We start from the raw sequence: 19,241 nt of genomic DNA, 5'->3' as shown, positions 1-19,241 counted from the left end.
GAGCTGGGAAAGCTCTGTAGTGGAAAAAAGGGGAGGCTCCAGCTGTGCCCTGATTGGGAGTGGTTGGCATGGGGAAGCTGGGGGCCAACTGATTAGAAGGGGGACTCCTACGTGACTGCTTAGGGGTGCAGATTTGGCTTTCTCTGGTTGGTCCTAAGTCGGAAGAGGGACAAAAATTATAGACGCTGTTAATTATCAAGTCCTAGCCATTTGGGGTCAATTGGTACAGAAGTTACTGTTTAGCTTTTTGGATTGTTAACAGAGATTGCAGCCTGACTTATCGCAGGCTGGCTTCCTGGTTTGTTTCATTGTGGATAAGGGGGTTGGTTTCTTGGGCAAGTTGTGGGTCAGAGTTTTATTTTTGTATGATCCGTGTGCATTTTTATATTCAGTCTCTCAGAAGTCAGTAGTACATATTTTTAAACAAATGGCCAGACACCATGCTAGGCTTCTCACACACCACTCTGTGTAAATTGGTACTGGTTACCTTCATTTTATAGATAAAGAAACTGAGACTTGAACAGTTTAAGTAACACAGCTAGTTGACACATCATGAAAGCTAGACCAGGAGGAAATAGCATCCTGAGCGTTTTGCTAGCCAAAACAAGAGAGACATCGTGGATTACATATCCTTAATTATTTAATCGAAAGCACACCAGGCTATTGATAACTGTAGATTTTCTGCACACTGTACTCCAAGGGAGAGTTACCATGTAAGTTTTGCAAAAGGAACTTTAAAGCGTGCCCTCTTATGACCGCTTCTCACACTGGCTCTTAGTGAATGCTAAGGCTGTCTCCCTCTGGGGCTCACATTCTAAATACTAGTCTGGGAAGGCATTTCCATCAGGTACCTGAGTCCCCTTCAAGAGTAGTCCAGGTAGGGCTCTCTGGACATCTGACTTGATAGGGGAGTAAAGTTTTAGAAACTTTAGGAGATCTACTATAGACACTGGTCCAAATTTGGGGTGTAAAGGACAATCGTGTGGAATGAGAAATAATGGCAACTGAAAAGCTTACATCAATAAGTAAAGGCAAGAGTGTCGTGGAATTCAGGAATGAGCTTGCAGCTCAGCACAGCTAGAGCATGGAGATGCCCCAGTGGTGATGGGAGCATAGGTGGGCTGGAGAATACAGGATGAGTCTAGAAAGATAGAGGGGAGAAATTGTGACGAGCTAAGAATGTCATTGAGGAAAGGTTTGACCTAAATTCCATAAGCAGTGGAGGAGCATTAAAACCTTTTAAACAGGAGCTGGGTATGTTAATGGCATTGTGGAGGAATAGCGTAGCAGAGACTGGAGGCTGCACCACCAATTGAGTTTAGTATTGAGTTGTCCAAATGCGAGATGATAAGGGGTAGAACAAGAAAAGCATCAATGGACTTGGAGAAGGAAGGATGAATTTTAGAGAAAGGAGTATTCTTTCACTTGAGAATCTGCCTCCCACTAATAAAAAGGCATATACTAAAATCTGTTCAACTAAGCTATTAAGATTGTGAGAATTTGAGCCATTCAAATTGATCATATAATAGGTAATTTTTAAAAAATCACTGTATTTTTCCATTGTGTAGACCAAGTTCCTGCACCACAATGCAATAAAATTACACTAGTAACATATGTTACAGAAGAAACCCCAAATCTTTTTTAAAAGTTTATAATTATTTAATCAAAGAAAAAATAGCAAAATTGGACTACTTACAAAATGTTGAAAGTGTAAGCTTTATCTATTAAATGTATAAGATAAAGTCATTATCTATACTCAGGAAATTTCATATGTTTAAGTATTTTATTTAAAAAGAGTTCATTTCAAGAAGTTAGGAAAAGAACATTAAAATAAATATATGGCACACGAAAAAAAGAAAATAGTAAAGATAACCTTGGAGAGTTTGAAAATAATGAAACAATTGTGTTGATGAATAAATCCAAGAGCTGAATTTTTTTTAATTAATGAAATAATCTGACATCTGATAAAGCACCAAAGGGTAAACATAAATAAATCAAATTGGGACGAATAAAGAGATATCTGTATAGATAAAAAGAAGATTTTAAAATTAGTAGATCAATTCTCTGTGCTAAAGGCTAATATAGTGAAAGTTCGAATGAAGTGGATGATTATCTAGGAAACTACAAATGACCAAGAAAACCCAAATAGACCTATAATCTTGAAGAAAACTGGTGAAAGTTCATTTAAAACTGAATGCCTTCAAACCTGTGTAAAACAGATATGATTCATAGTATTTATTCTGAATCATAAGAAAAGATAGGAAGCTACCAAATTCACCTATGATATACTCATTAACTCTGACACCAAAATCTAGTGAAGACAGAACAAGAAGAAAACTATGAATCATTCAGTTTATGAAAGTAGCTGTAAAATTCTTATTTAAAATACCTGAGCAGGGACTTCCTTGGTGGTCCAGTGGGTGGGACTTCGCTCTCCCAATGTAGGGGACCCGGGTTCGATCCCTGATCGGGAAACTAGATCCCCTGTGAATACCGAAACTAAGAGTCCGCATTCCGCAAAGATCCCGCGTGCTTCAAGGAAGACACGGCGCAGCCAAAATAAATAAATTTTTTAAAAATAAATAAATAAAATAAAATAAAATACCCCAGCAAAATTTTACCGTGTAAGAGCACTTACTTACTAAGAAAAATACTGGATATCACAAAAGAAAATGAGCCTAGAACTTGAAAAATTCACAGGAGATCTATAAACAGTTAATAATCATAGGAGAAAATAAATGTTAAGCTTCACAAAGGATTCCTAAAGATGTATTTCCTGAGAATGCCTGAGGAATAGAGACCCTTGGATGCCATAGGCTGCTAAGGAGAAACAGTCACAGAGATGCTAATTCCAGCAAAGGTAAAGAAGCCTTTAGGTTGAAACGTTCCCTGTTTCTCTACCAAACATATCACATCAAATCACATTAAAAGTTAACTCTAAAGAATTGGATCCTCCTGGAGGTGAATGAAGCTATTTAAAGTGTGTTTTGAGCACTTTTTCTATGCTGGGTCATTATGAGTCTTTGGAATCATAAAACGTATAAACTAGCAAGAGGCCTTGGGAAATTTACTGCGTGTCTTGAATCATTCTATTGTTCCACCATAGATTGTAGGAGTTCTGCATATTCAAGGCAAATGCATGCAATATTACAGATAAATGGCTGCGGTTAATTGCCATGGGTAAATCTTTAAAAACAATTCAAATGATTCAATAAAATCAGGTAATTAACAATGAAGCAGGATGTTGCCCTCATAAACTGCCTGGTGCTGATTAGCACATGTGGATGAACGCCTGTCATTTACTTTAAGTGCTGTGACACTATCTGTCTTCTAATTAAACTGCCATGGATGCATTGTTCAAATACAAAGAAAAATGGGAATAATGGTTAGTGATTTAAGAGGTTCTTTGCACTTAAGCAGACATTTGAGCTCATGCCTCAAAGTCCCAGAACACAAATGATCCTTAAGCCCTGTTGTTGCTGGCTTAGGTGCCTTTCTAACAAGCATGTTAAGAGGTGCAAAGGAGAGATCCTCATTAAGAATGCCCTGCCACTAATCAGCCCCCACTTCCAGAATCCTGGCCAGGGGTGGGTGGGTGGGTGGTGGTGGTGGTGGCTGCAAGGCCCTGACCATCGTTTTCAGCACGTTATTATGCATATGGTCCTGCCATCTCCTCTTCTAATGAACACAAATGGTGACTACCTGTCAACAACAACAAGCTCATCCTGGGCTCTGGCCCACCCACCCTTGGGAGCACCAGTGTCCTCTCACCCAAGATGGATGAGTTCAACTGAGTTGCTCACCTCCCACAATGAAGTCTCAGCTTGAGTCAAAGCTGTCAGAACCTGAGCACAAGCATTAGAGAATGACTAGTTGTAGACGCTTCAAAATGATTTCAGGGCCTTTACTTCCCAAGAAACATGCAAGATACAGAACCAGGGACAACTACCCAGGTCTGTTACTATCTCTTCAAAGATGCAATCAGTTTCTTAAAATGGAGGTTAAAATCACTTAACGTAAAACTCAACATTTTAACCCCTTTAAAGTGTACAATTCAATGGCTTTTAGCATATTTAAAAGGTTGTCCAAACATCACCACTACCTAATTCCAGAAGTTTTTCATTATCCCCCAAAGAAACTCCATACCTGTTAAGCAGCCATTCCTCATCCCCTCCCCGACACCCCAACCCCTGGCACCCACCAGCCTGCTTTCTGTTTCTGAGGATTTGTCCATTGTGGACATTTGATATAAATGGAATTCTACAATATGTGGCCTTTTGAGTCTGGCTTCTATCACGTAGCATAATATTTTCAAGGTTCATCTATATTGCAGTGTATATCAGAACTTCATTCCTCTTGTATGGCTAAATATTATACCATAATTTGTTTATCCATTCATGAGTTGATGGATATTTGGGTTGTTTCCACTTTTGGGCTATTATAAATAATGCTGCTATGAACATTCATGTACAGTTTTTGTGTGGACATACGTTTTCAGTTCTCTTGGGTAGATACCTAGGAGAGTAGAATTGCTGGGTCATATGGTAATGTTTAACCTTTGAGGAACCGCCAACTGTTTTCATAGAATTACACCATTTTACATTCCCACCAGCAAAGTAGGAGAGTTCTGATTTTTTCACATTCTCACCAACACTGGTTATCTGATTTTTTGAGTCTAGCCCTCCAAGCTGGTGTGAAGTGGTGTCTCACTGCGGTTTTGATTTGCATTTTCCTAGTGACTAATGATGTTATTTTCCTGTGAAAATTGGCCATTTGTTTACCCTTTTTGAAGAAATGTCTATTTAATTCCTTTGACAATTTTTGAATTGGGTTCTTGAGTTGCAGGGGTTCTTTGTATGTTCTGGATACTACATCGTTGTCGGATATATAACTAGGAAATATTTTTCCCATTCTTTTTACTTTCCTGGTACTGCCCTTTGATAGACAAGTTTTTAATTTGATGAAGTCCAATTTATCTACTTTTTCTTTTTTTGCTTGTGTTTTTGGCATCATATCTAGGAATCTATTGCCAAGTCCAAGGTCATGAAAATTTAACCCTTTGTTTTTTTCTAGGATTTTTATAGTTTTAGCTCTTACATTTAGGTTGTTAATCTATTTTCAGTTAATTTTTGTATATGGAGTGAGGTAAGGTTTCAACTTCATTCTTTTACACATAGATATCCAGTGGTCTTGACATCCCTTGTGGAAAAGACTCTTTTCCCCCATTGAGTGGTCCTGGCACACTTTTCAAGAATCAGTTGACCATAAATGTATGGTTTTATTACTGGACTCTCAATTCTATTCTATTGATCTATATGCCTATCCTTATGCTGGTAACGCACAATTTTTATTACTCTAGCTTGGTAGTAAGTTTTGAAATAGGGAAGTGTGAGGCTTCCAATTTTGTTCTTCTTTTGAAAGTTGTTTTGGCTATTCAGGGTACCAGTGTAATTTTATATAAATTTTAGGAACAGCTTGTTCACTTCTGTGAAAAAAGAAGTTGGAGTTTTGATAGATATTTCATTGAATCTGTAGATCAATTTGGGAATATTGCCCTCTTAACAATATTAAGTCTTCCAGTTCATGAGCATGGGATATCTTTCCATGTATTTCCATTATTTAGGTATTCTTTAATTTCTTTCAACAATATTTTGTAGCTTTCAGTGTACGAGTCTTGTACCTTCTCTGTTAAATTTATTCTTTAAGTATTTTATATTCTTTTGGATGCTGTTATAAATGGAATTTTCTTAATTTCATTTTTGGATTGTTCATTGCTAGTGTATAGAAATACAACTGATTTTTGTTTGTTGATATTGTATCCTAAAGCTTTGCTGAATTCATTTGTTAGTTCTGATAGCGTGTGTGTGTGTGTGCACGTGCACATGTGTACATTCTTTGGGATTTTCCATATAGAAGTCATCTCTGAATAGAGAAATTCTTACTTCTTCTTTTCCAGTTTGGATGCATTTTATTTTTCTTGCCTATATGCTCTGGCTAAAACTTCCAGAACATTGTTGAATAGAAGTGGCAAAAGTGAACATCCTTGTCATATTCCTGATCTTAGGAGGGAGTCACCATTAAATAAGCTGTGGGGTTTTTGCAGATGCCGTTTTTCAAGTTGAGGAATTTTCCTTCTATTTCTAATTTGATGTGCTTTTTGTTTTGTTTTTTATCATGAAAGGGTGTTAGGTATTGTCAAATCCTATTTCTGTATTTACTGATCTGATCATGTGGGATTCTTCCCCTTCATCTTATTAGCATGGTGTATTACATATATTAATTATTGTATGTGGACTACCCTTGCATTCCTGGAATAAATCCCACGTGGTCATGGTGTTTAATCTTTTTAATATGCAGCTGGGTTCAGTTTACTAGTATTTTGTTAAGGATTTTTGCACCTATATTCATAGGGACTAATGAATAGTCTAGACTAATAGACTAATAAAGACTAATAATAGTCTTTAATTTTCTTTTCTTGTGTGATGTCTTTGACTTTGGTGTCAGTATATTACTGGCCTAATGAATTAGGAAATGTTCCCTTCTCTTCTAATTTTGAAGAGTTTGGGGATTGGTGTTAATTCTTCTTGAAATGCTTGGTAGAATTCACCAGTGAAGCCATCTCGCCCTGGACTTTTCTTTGTTGGAGGTATTTTGGATATTGATTGATCTCTTTACTTATTGTAGGTCTATTCATATGTTCTATTTCTTCTCTGAGTTCATTTTGGTAGTTTGTGTGTTTCTAGGAATTTATCCATTTTATCTAGGTTATTTGATTTATTGACATACAACAGTCCATAGTATTCTGTTTGTCAATTTTGTTGATTCTTACAAAGAACCAACTTTTGGCTCATTGATTCTCTCTATTGTTTTTCTATTCTCCATTTTATTGATCTCCACACTAATCTTTATTTCCTTTCTTCCGCTTGCTTTGGGTTTAATTTGTTCCTCTTTTTCTAGTTCTCTAAGGTGGAAGCCTAGGTTATTGATTTGAGATCTTCTTTTTAATGTAGACATTTACAGCTATAAATTTTGCTCTGAGCACTGTCATAAGTTTTGATATGTTGTGTTTCTATTCATCTCAAAATATTTTGGGGATTCCCTGGTGGTGCAGTGGTTGAGAGTCCGCCTGCCGATGCAGGGGACACGGGTTCGTGCCCCGGTCTGGGAAGATCCCACATGCCACAGAGCGGCTGGGCCCGTGAGCCATGGCCGCTGAGCCTGTGTGTCCGGAGCCTTGCATCCGGAGCCTGTGCTCCGCAGCGGGAGAGGTCACAACAGTGAGAGGCCCACGTAACGCAAAAACAAAACAAAACAAAACAAAATATTTTGTACTTTCCCTTGTAATTTCTTCTTTGACTCATTATGTTTGTGTTATTTAATTTCCACATATTTGTTAATTTTCCAGATTTCCTTATGTTATTGATTTCTAATTTCATTCTACTGTAGCCAGAGAAGATACTTTATATGACTTCAGTCTTTTTAAATTTATTGAGACTTTTGTGACCTAATGTATGGTTTCTTCTGGAAGATGTTGCGTGTGTACTTGACAAAAATGTGTCTTCTGTTATTGAACAGAGTGTTCCACATGTGTGTGTTAGGCCTGGTTGGTTTATAATGTTGTTCAAGTTCTCTATTTCTTTACTGATCTTCTGTCTAATCATTATATCATTGTTGAAAGTGGAATATTGAAATCTCCAACTATTATTATTGAACTCTCCATTTCTCCCTTCAATTCTGTCAGTTTTTGCTTCATATATAGTGGGACTCTGTTGTTGGTTGCATATGTATTAATAAATGATGGCTTTACCATTTTATTATTATATAATGTCCTTTTTTTAATTGAAGTATAGTTGATAATGTCCTTGTCTGTCTGTTATAACAACTTTTGTCTTAAAGCCTGTGTTGTCTAATATTAGAATAGCTACTCCAGTTCTCTTTTGGTTACTCTTTGCATGGAATATCTTTTTCCATCTTTTTACTTTCAACCTAATGTGAGTCTCTTATAAACAGCATAGAGTTCACACATTCAGCAATGTTATTATAGATGTACTATGTGCAGCGAATTATCTAGGCTCTGGGTGAGAGAGTTTCAGTGCTCAGTAACTTAAAATCTTATAAATATTTCATAAAAGGGGTATGAATAAAATTGCTTTAGTGGGTGCATTCACTTTATGAAAATCTATCAATCTGTGTTAAGATTTATGCCATTTTCTGTATGTGTGTTATACTTCAAGAAAAAGATTCCCCCCGCCCCAAGTGCTTTGGGAATTCAATATTGGAAGAAGTTATTTCCAGATGAGAGAATAAGGGGAATGCCTTCACAAGGAAACTAACCTTCAGGCTTTATGTTATATTGATACCGAGAGTTCACCACAGTCAGGGTAAGGTGGTTTTATTTTCAGGTAAGCAAATGATATCATCAGCGCCATCATCACTGCTACTACTTATTAAGAACTTACTACGTGCCAATGCCAGGCATCATCTGAGTTCTTTGTGCATATTAATCTACCAAATCCTCACAGCAGCCCTGTGAAGTAGATTAGTACATTACATGACTGTCTCCATTTGCCAAAGCGAAAACTGAGACACGGTGAGGTCACGTAAGTGTTGCATCCAGCTCATCTCTTATCCAAAGAGTAGCCGTTCTCAAGGTGCAATCCAGGAACTCTCATGGGTCTCCAGACCCTTTCAGGGGACCCACAAGGTCAAAACTATATTTATGATAATACTAAAACATTATTTACCTTTTTTTTTTTTTTTTTTTTTGCGCGGGCCTCTTACTGTTGTGGCCTCTCCCGTTGTGGAGCACAGGCTCCGGACACACAGGCTCTGGACGCACAGGCTCAGTGGCCATGGCTCACGGGCCCAGCCGCTCCGCGGCATGTGGGATCTTCCCGGACCAGTGCATGAACCCACGTCCCCTACATCGGCAGGTGGACTCTCAACAACTGCGCCACCAGGGAAGCCCTATTTACCTTTTTTACTCTCAACCTCTCAAGAGTATTCAGTGGCATTTTCCAGAGACTCTACTATATGTGCTAGCAAAACAGATTGAATGCAGAAGCAGATACGAGAATCCAGCTGTCTTCTATGAAGCCAGACACTGAAGAGATTTACAAATATGAAAAGCAATGCCATTCTCCTCACAAAATTTTTGTTTTGCAAAATATACTTTTCATATATTATTAATGTTAACATTTATTTTTGCTTTTGATAAATTAATCAATATTTTGAATGTTTCTCAGTTTCCATTTTTAACCTAATAAATAGCTATAGATATAACTCATATAAACACAAAGCATTTGGAATCCTCAATCATGTATAAAGAGTAGAAAGGGGTCCTGAGACCAAAGTTTGAGTACCAAAGCCCTATACTGTTCTGTCTTAGGGGAGTGGCCAAGAAAAGCTGGTTTTGTGGCCATAGCAACAGCTTTGGAGTCCGATCCACCTCTGTTCGAGACCTGGAACATAAACGTTTATCTTTCCTTTTCTCCTGTGAAACTGGATATAATATTGCCCACATCCTGGGGAGGCTGTGAGAATTAACTGAGAGAGTGCAAGTGAAGGCTTAGTGCGTGGTCAGCACTCAGTCATGGCACCAAACCTGGAATTGCTCTTGTGTCACCCGCAGGTGATGGACTTTTACTGCCAGTCCTGCGAGACTGCCATGTGTCGGGAATGCACGGAGGGGGAGCATGCGGAACACCCCACAGTCCCCCTCAAGGACGTGGTGGAGCAGCACAAGGCCTCGCTCCAGGTCCAGCTGGACGCTGTCAACAAAAGGTGTGCATACCTCTGCCTGGCTCCTGATGGGCCGCCTGTGGCCTCAGGGTCTCGTGTCCCGGTGGGATAGAAGATTCGTGTCACCTAAATAAACTGTCCTTTGATCATAGGGCTGTAGTCATAAACTAGTGAGTGACGAGGGTCATCCCCTGCCCCTTGGTAAAATTCCAACCCCCTTTTGTTATGAGTGGTGGTTTTCCTTTTAGTACCTTAGTATGATTAAATGAACAAAATATACTCGAGGAAAATACACTCTCAGGAGATCTCTGAAAATTGTGCCTGAAACCAGGCTGTCTGAAGAGCCTTTCTTAGCTACTGTTCTTGACACACTTAGAAGCCACTGTGCCGACTGTGACTGGCTCATCTCTATCTGAGCCCAGCAAAATGGTTCTGAGCAGCAAGTGCTCAATTTTCCTTCTCCTTCCCTGCTTCCAGGCTCTTTATTTGGCATGGAAATGAAGAAACAGAGTAGCTGTGTGGTGCATGAGAAGGACCAAAGAGAGGAAATAAACAGCAAAATGAAAATAAATATCTTTACCAAAAGTTGAAGTGAGAAAAGTGTGGCTATTCTATACTAATTAAAAGAACTTGGAAACTTGCAAGAAATTCCCAGGAAACTCTGAGTTTGGATAAGTTTTTCATGTGATTGGGTAAAAAGATACAGCTATATATTTAGACCAGTGGTCCTCAACCAAGGGCGATGATACCCCCCAAGGGACATTTGGCAATGCCTGGAGACAATCTGGTGTCACAGCTGTGTGGGGGGGAGGGGTAGAGGAAAGGATGCTGTTAAACATCCTACAATTCACAGGACAGCCGCCTGCAACAAAGAATTATCTGGCCCAAAATATCAATATGTCAAGTTAGAGAACGCCTGATTTATTTTTTCTTTTTCTTCTTATATTTTTATTGAAGTATAGTTAATTTACAATATTGTGTTAATTACTGCTGTACAGCGAAGTGATTCAGTTATACATATATATATATACATTCTTTTTTTAAAAATTCCTTTCCATTGTGGTTTATCACAGGATATTGAATATAGTTCTCTGTGCTCTACGGTAGGACCTTGTTGTTTATCCATTGTAGAGAACAGCTGATTTAGAGTGTGAGAAAAAGCCATGGGGTTCTGAGAGCTTCGAGGCTTTGTACCATCAATTTTTAAAATTAAATGATTGAGGTAGATTGAAATAGATGTGAACCCTCAAAATCTCTTCTCTCAAAGGCAGTAATTATGTCATGTCTTATTCACTCTGTTCTTCAGTTATTACTTTTTAAAGATGATGAAAGGCACAGAAGATGTTTCTTGACAAAATATAGTGTTTGGATTTTTTTTTTTTTTTTTTTTACTATTTCTGTGTGGATCTTATTATAATAACGACCTCTGATAACTGTCTTCCAGGCTCCCAGAAATAGATTCTGCTCTTCAGTTCATCTCAGAAATCATCCATCAGTTAACCGACCAAAAGGCCAGCATTGTGGATGACATCCATTCTACCTTTGATGAACTCCAGAAGACTTTAAATGTGCGCAAGAGCGTGCTGCTTATGGAGCTGGAAGTCAACTACGGTCTCAAACACAAAGTAAGACTCCACCCTTTCCTACAGACATCCCGTGAGAGGTGCACTATCGGGGGCCTCCCTGGCGCTAGCTTACTGTGTTCTACCAGCGGTAAAGGGGACTCAAATGGGTTAAGTGTCACTGTTGTTCAGTAAACAGTAGTTCTTATTTAGTGGCTTATCCAGCTATTTCTTCCTTCCTGTTTTCAGCAGAACTATGATTCTGTGGCCTTAAGTACCACTTGATAACTTGACACAAGGCAAAGTTGAATATAAAGTAATGCTTTCAGGATTTAGGGTTAAACTGGATTGTTTTCCTTCCTTAATTATAATGTCTAATAGTCTCTTAATTGCTCTCTCACCCACACCAACCTGTTAGTCAACTTCAGAGTGAACCCTTTCAGCCTTTGTTTAACTCTGCACATCCCATCACAAAACCAGGGATGAAAGCTTCCGATATTCAGGTGTGGAGTTTTCGTTTGTCTGGTTTCTTTTCCTTTAGGTGGTGACAGGGAAGCTTTGGACATTAGACAAAGATACTGAATAATGAATAAAATTTCAGATGTCAGGCGTAGCAATCTGGTTGCCAAGCTGTCGGTGACGTTTCTGCTTGCGCCTATCCAAGACACATGACCCCATAAATATGTGTGTGGGAGAGACAGGCGAGGAGGAAGGGAAAGAGAAGGGACTGGTAAGGCGATTTAGGATTCAGCGTGAGAACGAGGTTCCCTGGGTTAAACCGAACACCCCCTGCCGGGGGCCAAGAGCGCGGGCAGGTGCGGGCCCGGGCGCCCTGGGAAGAGCTCACCCGGCTTGGTTTCCCCGCAGGTCCTCCAGTCGCAGCTGGATACTCTGCTTGAGGGGCAGGAGAGTATCAAGAGCTGCAGCAGCTTCACGGCGCAGGCCCTCAACCATGGCACGGAGACGGAGGTGCTGCTTGTGAAGAAGCAGATGAGCGAGAAGCTGAACGAACTGGCGGACCAGGATTTTCCGCTGCACCCGCGAGAAAACGACCAGCTGGACTTTATCGTGGAGACCGAGGGGCTCAAGAAGTCCATCCACAACCTCGGGACGATTTTAACCACCAACGCCGTCGCCTCCGAGACGGTGGCCACGGGCGAGGGGCTGCGGCAGACCATTATCGGGCAGCCCATGTCCGTTACCATAACAACCAAGGACAAAGACGGCGAGCTGTGCAAAACGGGCAACGCCTACATCACGGCGGAGCTGAGCACGCCCGACGGCAGCGTGGCGGACGGGGAGATCCTGGACAACAAGAACGGCACGTACGAGTTCCTGTACACAGTACAGAAAGAGGGCGACTTCACCCTGTCCCTGCGGCTCTACGACCAGCACATCCGCGGCAGCCCGTTTAAGCTGAAGGTGATCCGGTCGGCGGACGTGTCCCCCACCACCGAGGGCGTGAAGAGGCGCGTAAAGTCCCCGGGGAGCGGCCATGTGAAGCAGAAGGCTGTGAAGAGACCCGCTAGCATGTACAGCACCGGGAAACGAAAAGAGAATCCCATCGAAGACGATCTGATCTTCCGCGTGGGTAAGGGGGAGGCGGCGCTGCACCTGAATTCTGAGCTTTGCTTTGGTTAAGGGGTGACTGGGAAAGTGTTGCAAATTGCAGCTTTGCAGGTCACAGCTAAGGCTGACGAGATACGCGTGTATTTTATTAGGTGAGCTCATGCAGTCTCCTTCTCCGGAGATTTTATGATTTATTTTCCCCTCCTCCTCCCTCATCCCTCCCTCCTTCCTTCTCCCTCCCCCCCACCCCCGCCTCTCTCCCGTTCTTCCCCCCTCTGCCTCCTCCTCCTTAACACACAAGTGCTGCACATTCATTATGGAAAATTAGAAACTGAAAATAAGCAAAAAGAGAATTAGAAAAATCACAGCACTCATAATCTGGACTTTTTTTTGGGTAGCAGGTTTTATTTTTTTTACTTTTTATTTTATATTGGCGCATAGGTGATTAACAATGTTGTGTTAGTTTCAAGTGTACAGCAAAGTTATACATATACATGTATATATTGTTTTTCAATTTCTTTTCCCATTTAGGTTGTTACCTAATACTGAGTAGAGTTCCCTGTGCTATTTTAAATATAGCACTGTGTACATAATCTGGACATTTTAAAGGAACTGTTGGCAGCCTTCCCCTCCGCCCCCCTGTGGGAATGTCTAGAGTACTCCTGCCTAACCCCAAGGCAGAGAGATACTTCTACCACATAAGTTCACGCATGTCTCTGGAATCTGCCAGCGTGGGCTATAACTGTGGGCAGAGGGTCTGATGCCTTCCTGTCACTGCTTCCTCATTGTAAGGATGGGGGGTGAGGGACATGGTGCATTGCAAGTTGTCATGTCCAGTCGCCTGCCTGTAGCTGGAGAGCAGCCCCGAAGAGGAAGGGGTGGGTGGAAACCTGGAGAATGGAATGGGGTTGGGGCGGAACGGAAGCAAGAAGGTTTAGGATGAGCCACGAGATTTGGGGATGCAAATAGCCCTTCCCTTGTCAGATTTATTGTGTCAGATGTTTTGAAGCTGTTTATTTTCTCAATAGAAAGCAAACTAAACGTAAACAGCCAACAATTTGATAATTCTTTTTTAAAACTTATTTATTTTTTGGCTGTCCCACACGGCATGTGGGATCTTAGTTCCCTGATCAGGGATCGAACTCATGCCCCCTGCAGTGGAAGCATGGAGTCTTAACCACTGGACCGCCAGGGAGGTCCCCACAATTTGATCATTCTTAAGAAAAAAGTCTGCATGTTAGCTACCATATCCAAAAGTGGCTCCAGCCTGCTTCTCTTTCTGCTTCTTCAGTCCTACAATGCGGTATATCTAAAAGGAGGCTGTGAGGTATGTTCACTGACACATGTAGAAAAACAATTCTGTGGTTCAGAAAGATTGGGGAAAGCTTAGCTTAAGTGAAGGAATCAGATTTTTTTTTTTTTTTTACTGTAGTACCTTTAGAATCTGTTGATGTGCACAGTTTTTTGTTTGTTTTTTTACTGCCACACTGGCAGTCTCAAAGGCAGTGGAGGGATAACAGGCAGCACTTCCAAACTTGTCTGACCATAGAATTTTTTCCATGGAACATCTTGGGAAAATAAGGCTCCTTGGAGCATTCTTGGGCAAAAGCTACTCCATTATTATTCATTTCTCTTTATTATTTAGTATTCTATATTATTTATTATTCTTTAGGGTGAATCTTGGTAAAGACCATGATATGGTAAGGAAACTCTTCACTCAGGGCATGGAGGCCCTCGTGCATTCACTGCCTACTTACGCAGTGTGGGTACAGAAGCCATTGAGATACCTGCCAAAGCAAAGTGGGTGGGCCAGGACAGGCGCAGGATTGGAGCCTCCCAGGCCTGCCACTCGGGTTCTACCACTTATTTCAACCTTGGCCAGGTCTCTCAGTTTCCCTGGCCTTCAGTTTCCATGTCCATAAAAAGAAAAGATAAAAATATCAGCATCTCAGGACTCAGTTCCAAGCTTCATGCCTGGCATGTAGGAGGAGCTAAATAAAGAGAATGATTGTTTTTGCACATGCTATTAGGGCTGTTAGGTGTTCCTTGCTGCCTTTTCTTCTAAAACAATTGACCTTGCTGCTCCCCATTGATCTGCATTAAGAACAAATTCTGTCTCGCATTTAGAGTCTCCTCTCCCCCAGCCACGGGACCCCAGTCCACTTCCCAGGCAGTGTGCAGAGCGTGCAGGTAGTCTGTGCAGTGTGCAGGCAGTCTGCAAAGGCCCAGATCTGGATCTGATTCTGATTCTCCTTGCCGGCTGACAACTGGCTTGCCCCTTCTTAACCTGGTTTCTTCCTCTGTAAAATAAAGGGAATGAAATATTACCTAACTCTTAAGGTTGCTGGGGGGGTGGAATGAGAAGGAATTCTTATAATACGGCTGGTACTTGCCTATGTACAGTAACTGCTCAGTTAATGGTGGCAATCATTTTACTATTGTTATAATTATCAATCATCACCCTTCCACCTGTGATTCTCACCTGAGAAAAGAGATATATCTCTTAGGGTGTTTTTCCCCCAACTATATTTATTCTGAATGCCCAGCTCCCACCCTACAGGGAAGGGGATACACTCTTCTCCCCTCCTACCCATTGAGAAATGCAGCTGTAGTGATTCACTGGCACTGGTGGGAAGGTGTTTAAATGTTGAAGCATTTGTAAAATGCTTAGAACAGTACCTGGCATACAGCACTAGGTCCAGGTTTATTAATGCTGGAGCTGCCATAACAAAATACCACAGACTGGCTGATTTAAACAACAGAAATTTATTTTCTCACAGTTCTGGAGGCTGGAAGTCCAAGCTCAAGGTGGCGGCAAGGTTGGTTTCTTGGGAGGCCTCTCTTCTTGGCTAGGAGACGGCCGCCTCCTGGCTGCTTTGTCCTCTCATGGTTGTCCCTCTGTGCACGCACACCCCTGGTGTTTCTTCCTCTTCTTAGAAAGACACCAGTCATATTGGGTTAGGACCTCACCCTAATGGCCTCATTTTAAGTCAATCACCTTTAAAGATCTTAACTCCAGGGCTTCCCTGGTGGCGCAGAGGTTGAGAGCCTGCCTGCTGATGCAGGGGACACGGGTTCGTGCCCCAGTCCGGGAAGATCCCACATGCCGTGGAGCGGCTAGGCCCGTGAGCCATGGCCGCTGTGCCTGCACGTCCGGAGCCTGTGCTCCGCAATGGGAGAGGCCACAATACTAATAGCATGGATTAGGAGAAGGAATTTAAACCAGACGTGAAGGACCAATACAACTTATCCAAGTTGAAATGGCATCCTGGGCAAGCTACCAGTGTGGAGGACAAAGGCAAGGGGAAGAGGAGTGAACGTGATTAATGTTTTAGGGGGGACACATCCATGAGAAGATGCAGGGGGAACAAAGGTCGGAGGGGTGGAAAGTGGCGGGGGCACTGGGGAGAGGAGCTGGACAGGTGAGTGTTGGAGTCCACAGCTCCTTGAACACCCTCTATGCTTTCACACCTGGGTACCTCCATCCATGAATTCTTTCCCCAATTCTATCCTTCCCTCAAGTCTCACCTTGTATTTTAGAATCCACTGTGGTGGATTATTATTTCTGCTGAGGTCTTATTTCCTGATGATATTACGCATTACTTGAGGTCAAAGATGACATCTTTAATCATTTATAATCCCCAACCCACAAGAGCACTTTGCCTAAGTACTTTGCCTATTTGAATCGAATCAAGTCATGACTTACTGCATGATTTAACTTCCTGCTCACCACTGTCAGATTCCAGTTTTGAAGCCCAGGGACACACAGACCAGGCAACAAAGCACCAAGCTCAAGGGCAATCATCACATGTATTCCCATGCACAGGACTGTGCTAGGCAGTATTAGACAAACAGTACTGGCCTTCTAAGAACCTGTCTTTTCAAAATCTATACTGTTGGCTACATATGGGGAGAGTTTATATAAATAATTAGAAGAGTTCAACTTTCTTTTACAGTTATAGCTTTGTTTTAGGACTCTAAGCTTGTCTGTACTGTACAGTCAGGTTGTTAGGTGATTGTTCCATGATACTGGAACATTCATGATTAGAACAGTTCCCCCTCTGCATGTACTGAAGTCAGAATTCATTCAAATCCAGCTACACACATAAGCTGGCAACTGGGGTTCTGCTGTTCCCTCAACTGGTCCCACATACTGAGCTTCTTGAGGCCCTGATTTCATGTCGTAAGCTACATAGTTTTCATAAAACATGTATCAGGATTCATTTAACAACCTTAAATAACGTGTGTTAATTTTGTGTATTTGTGAAAGGGAACCATCACTTTCTGTGCGATATAAAGGATTTCCAGGGGTAATTTTGACTCACGTTTTCACCTTCCTCCCTGATTATCCAGCCCTGTAGTTAGATGGGCCCCTGCTGTTTGAGCTTCTACTATGTGCCTCATACGTGGCTGGGTCCTGGTATAAAGGGAGGGGTGAGATTCTGACCCTGACCTAGAGGAGGCCATAGTCTGGAAGGGGACAGGCGTGTGACAAATGTGGTACCTTCAGTACGCGTACCTTCAGAGGCTGGGGTGGGGTGGGGGATGAGGCTGGCAAGCAGCAGGGAGTTAAGGAGGGATCTAGAGATGATATCTAAACCAAAGCTGGCCTTGAAAGAGAAAGAGTCTGTCAGATGAAAGGAGGAAAAGGGAGGTTTAGATGAAGGGAAAGAAGATGAGAAACTAAGTAGTTTCGAGGAACTGTAAATGATTCCATTACCTGGAGTGTTAAACGAAGTAAGATAGCAGAGAAGAGGTTCTGTTTCCTTGCAAAGGAGCTGAGACTTTGTTCTGTATACCTGTGTTTCCCATAAAGCACTTGAATTCCTTGGGGTACTTGGTAAAAATGAGAATTCCTGAATTCCGTACTGCATTTACAGAATCAGAATCTCTGGGAGAGGGACCAGGAATCTGCATTCTACCAGCTCCACGATGCTTCTGCACGCTGAGGTTTGAGAACCATGTGGGTGATGGGGAGGCACTGAACAGTGTAATGTAATGTAGTGACTTGCTGAGACACTGATTTTTAAAGAGGCTGGGGACATTATAGGGGATCTACTGACAGTGTGCCCCGGGAAGCAGGGAGCTGCTTCCTGTTGCAGTAGTCCATGTGAGCTGTTACAAGTGCCAGAACTAAGAGTGATGCGCTGGAGTAGAGAGGACGTGGCAGATTTATAACACGCTTAGGAGGGAGAGCGCAGGAATTGAGGACCAAATTGAACTTCCAGCTTTGACTTGAGTGATGTAGGGGCGTGAGGTAGAAGAGTGAATGGTTACAGCTGTGGCCTCGGAGGCTACACAGCCTTGGGTTCCAGCCCCAGCACTGCCACTTTCCTACCCATGCAGTTGGGGAAGTTACTTCACCTCCAGTTGCCCATCTGCAACCCTCCACCTCTGAACCCCAAGTCTGATCTCTTTTCTGAGTTTGGTTTTTTTTAAGACTCCACATATAAGTGAGATCATACAGTATTTGTCATTTTCTGTCTGACTTATTTCACTTAGCATAATACATTCAAGGTCCACCCATGTTGTTGCAAACGGTAGGATTTTTCTCCCTGTTATGGTTGAATAATGTTCATACACGCACGGCCCACAACTTCTTTATGCATTCATCCATCGATGGACACTTAGGTTGCTTCCATGTCTTGGCTGTTGTAAATAGTGCTTCTGTGAACATGTGGGTGCATGTATCTTTTCGAGTTAGGGTTTTTGTTTCCTATGCAAAAATACCCAGAAGTAGAATAGCTGGATCATATGGTAGCTCTATTTTTAATTTTCAAAGGTCTTTTATACTGTTTTCCATAGCGGCTGTACCAATTTACCATCCCACCAACAGTGCACAAGGACCAACAGTCCACATCCATGCCAGCATTTTTTATCTCTTGTCTTTTTGTTGATGACCATTCTCACAGGCATGAGGTGGTATCTTGTTGTGTTTTTAATTTGCATTTCCCTAATGACTAGTGATGTTGAGCATCTTTTCATGTGGCCTTTGGTGAATCTTCTTTGGAAAAATGTCTATTCTGGTCCTTTTCCCATTTTTTAATTGGATTATTTAGTTTTCTGCTACTGAATTGTATGAGTTCTTTATGTATTTTAGATATTAACCCCTTATCAGATATATGGTGTGCAAATATTTTTGCCCATCCTGTAGGCTGTCTTTTCACATTATTTTTATAAATTTATTTTATTTTACTTTTGGCTGCATTGGGTCTTCGTTGCTGCGCGCGGGCTTTCTCTAGTTGCGGTGAGCTGGGACTACTCTTTGTTGCAGTGTGCAGGCTTCTCGTTGCGGTAGCTTCTCTTGTTTGGAGCATGGGATCTAGGCACATGGGCTTCAGTAGCTGTGGCTTGTGGGCTTCAGTGATT

The 19,241-nt window shown here is 41.7% G+C and overlaps 1 protein-coding gene across 16 annotated transcripts in view; it reads left to right on the top strand.

Annotated features, from left to right (window-relative positions):
- Positions 1 to 19,241, top strand: part of TRIM2 (tripartite motif containing 2) — a 171,179-nt gene that overhangs the window by 121,481 nt on the left and 30,457 nt on the right. For all 16 annotated transcript variants that reach the window (XM_067736628.1, XM_067736625.1, XM_067736624.1 and 13 more), the window contains 3 exons: positions 9,632 to 9,783; positions 11,186 to 11,366; positions 12,171 to 12,894. In XM_067736628.1, coding sequence (XP_067592729.1) covers positions 9,632 to 9,783; positions 11,186 to 11,366; positions 12,171 to 12,894 — 1,057 coding nt within the window. The remainder of the gene's footprint in view (positions 1 to 9,631; positions 9,784 to 11,185; positions 11,367 to 12,170; positions 12,895 to 19,241) is intronic.

This window comes from Pseudorca crassidens, chromosome 4 (genome assembly GCF_039906515.1).
Source record: "Pseudorca crassidens isolate mPseCra1 chromosome 4, mPseCra1.hap1, whole genome shotgun sequence".
NCBI lineage: Eukaryota > Metazoa > Chordata > Mammalia > Artiodactyla > Delphinidae > Pseudorca > Pseudorca crassidens.
This window is presented reverse-complemented; position numbering and strand designations above follow the sequence as displayed.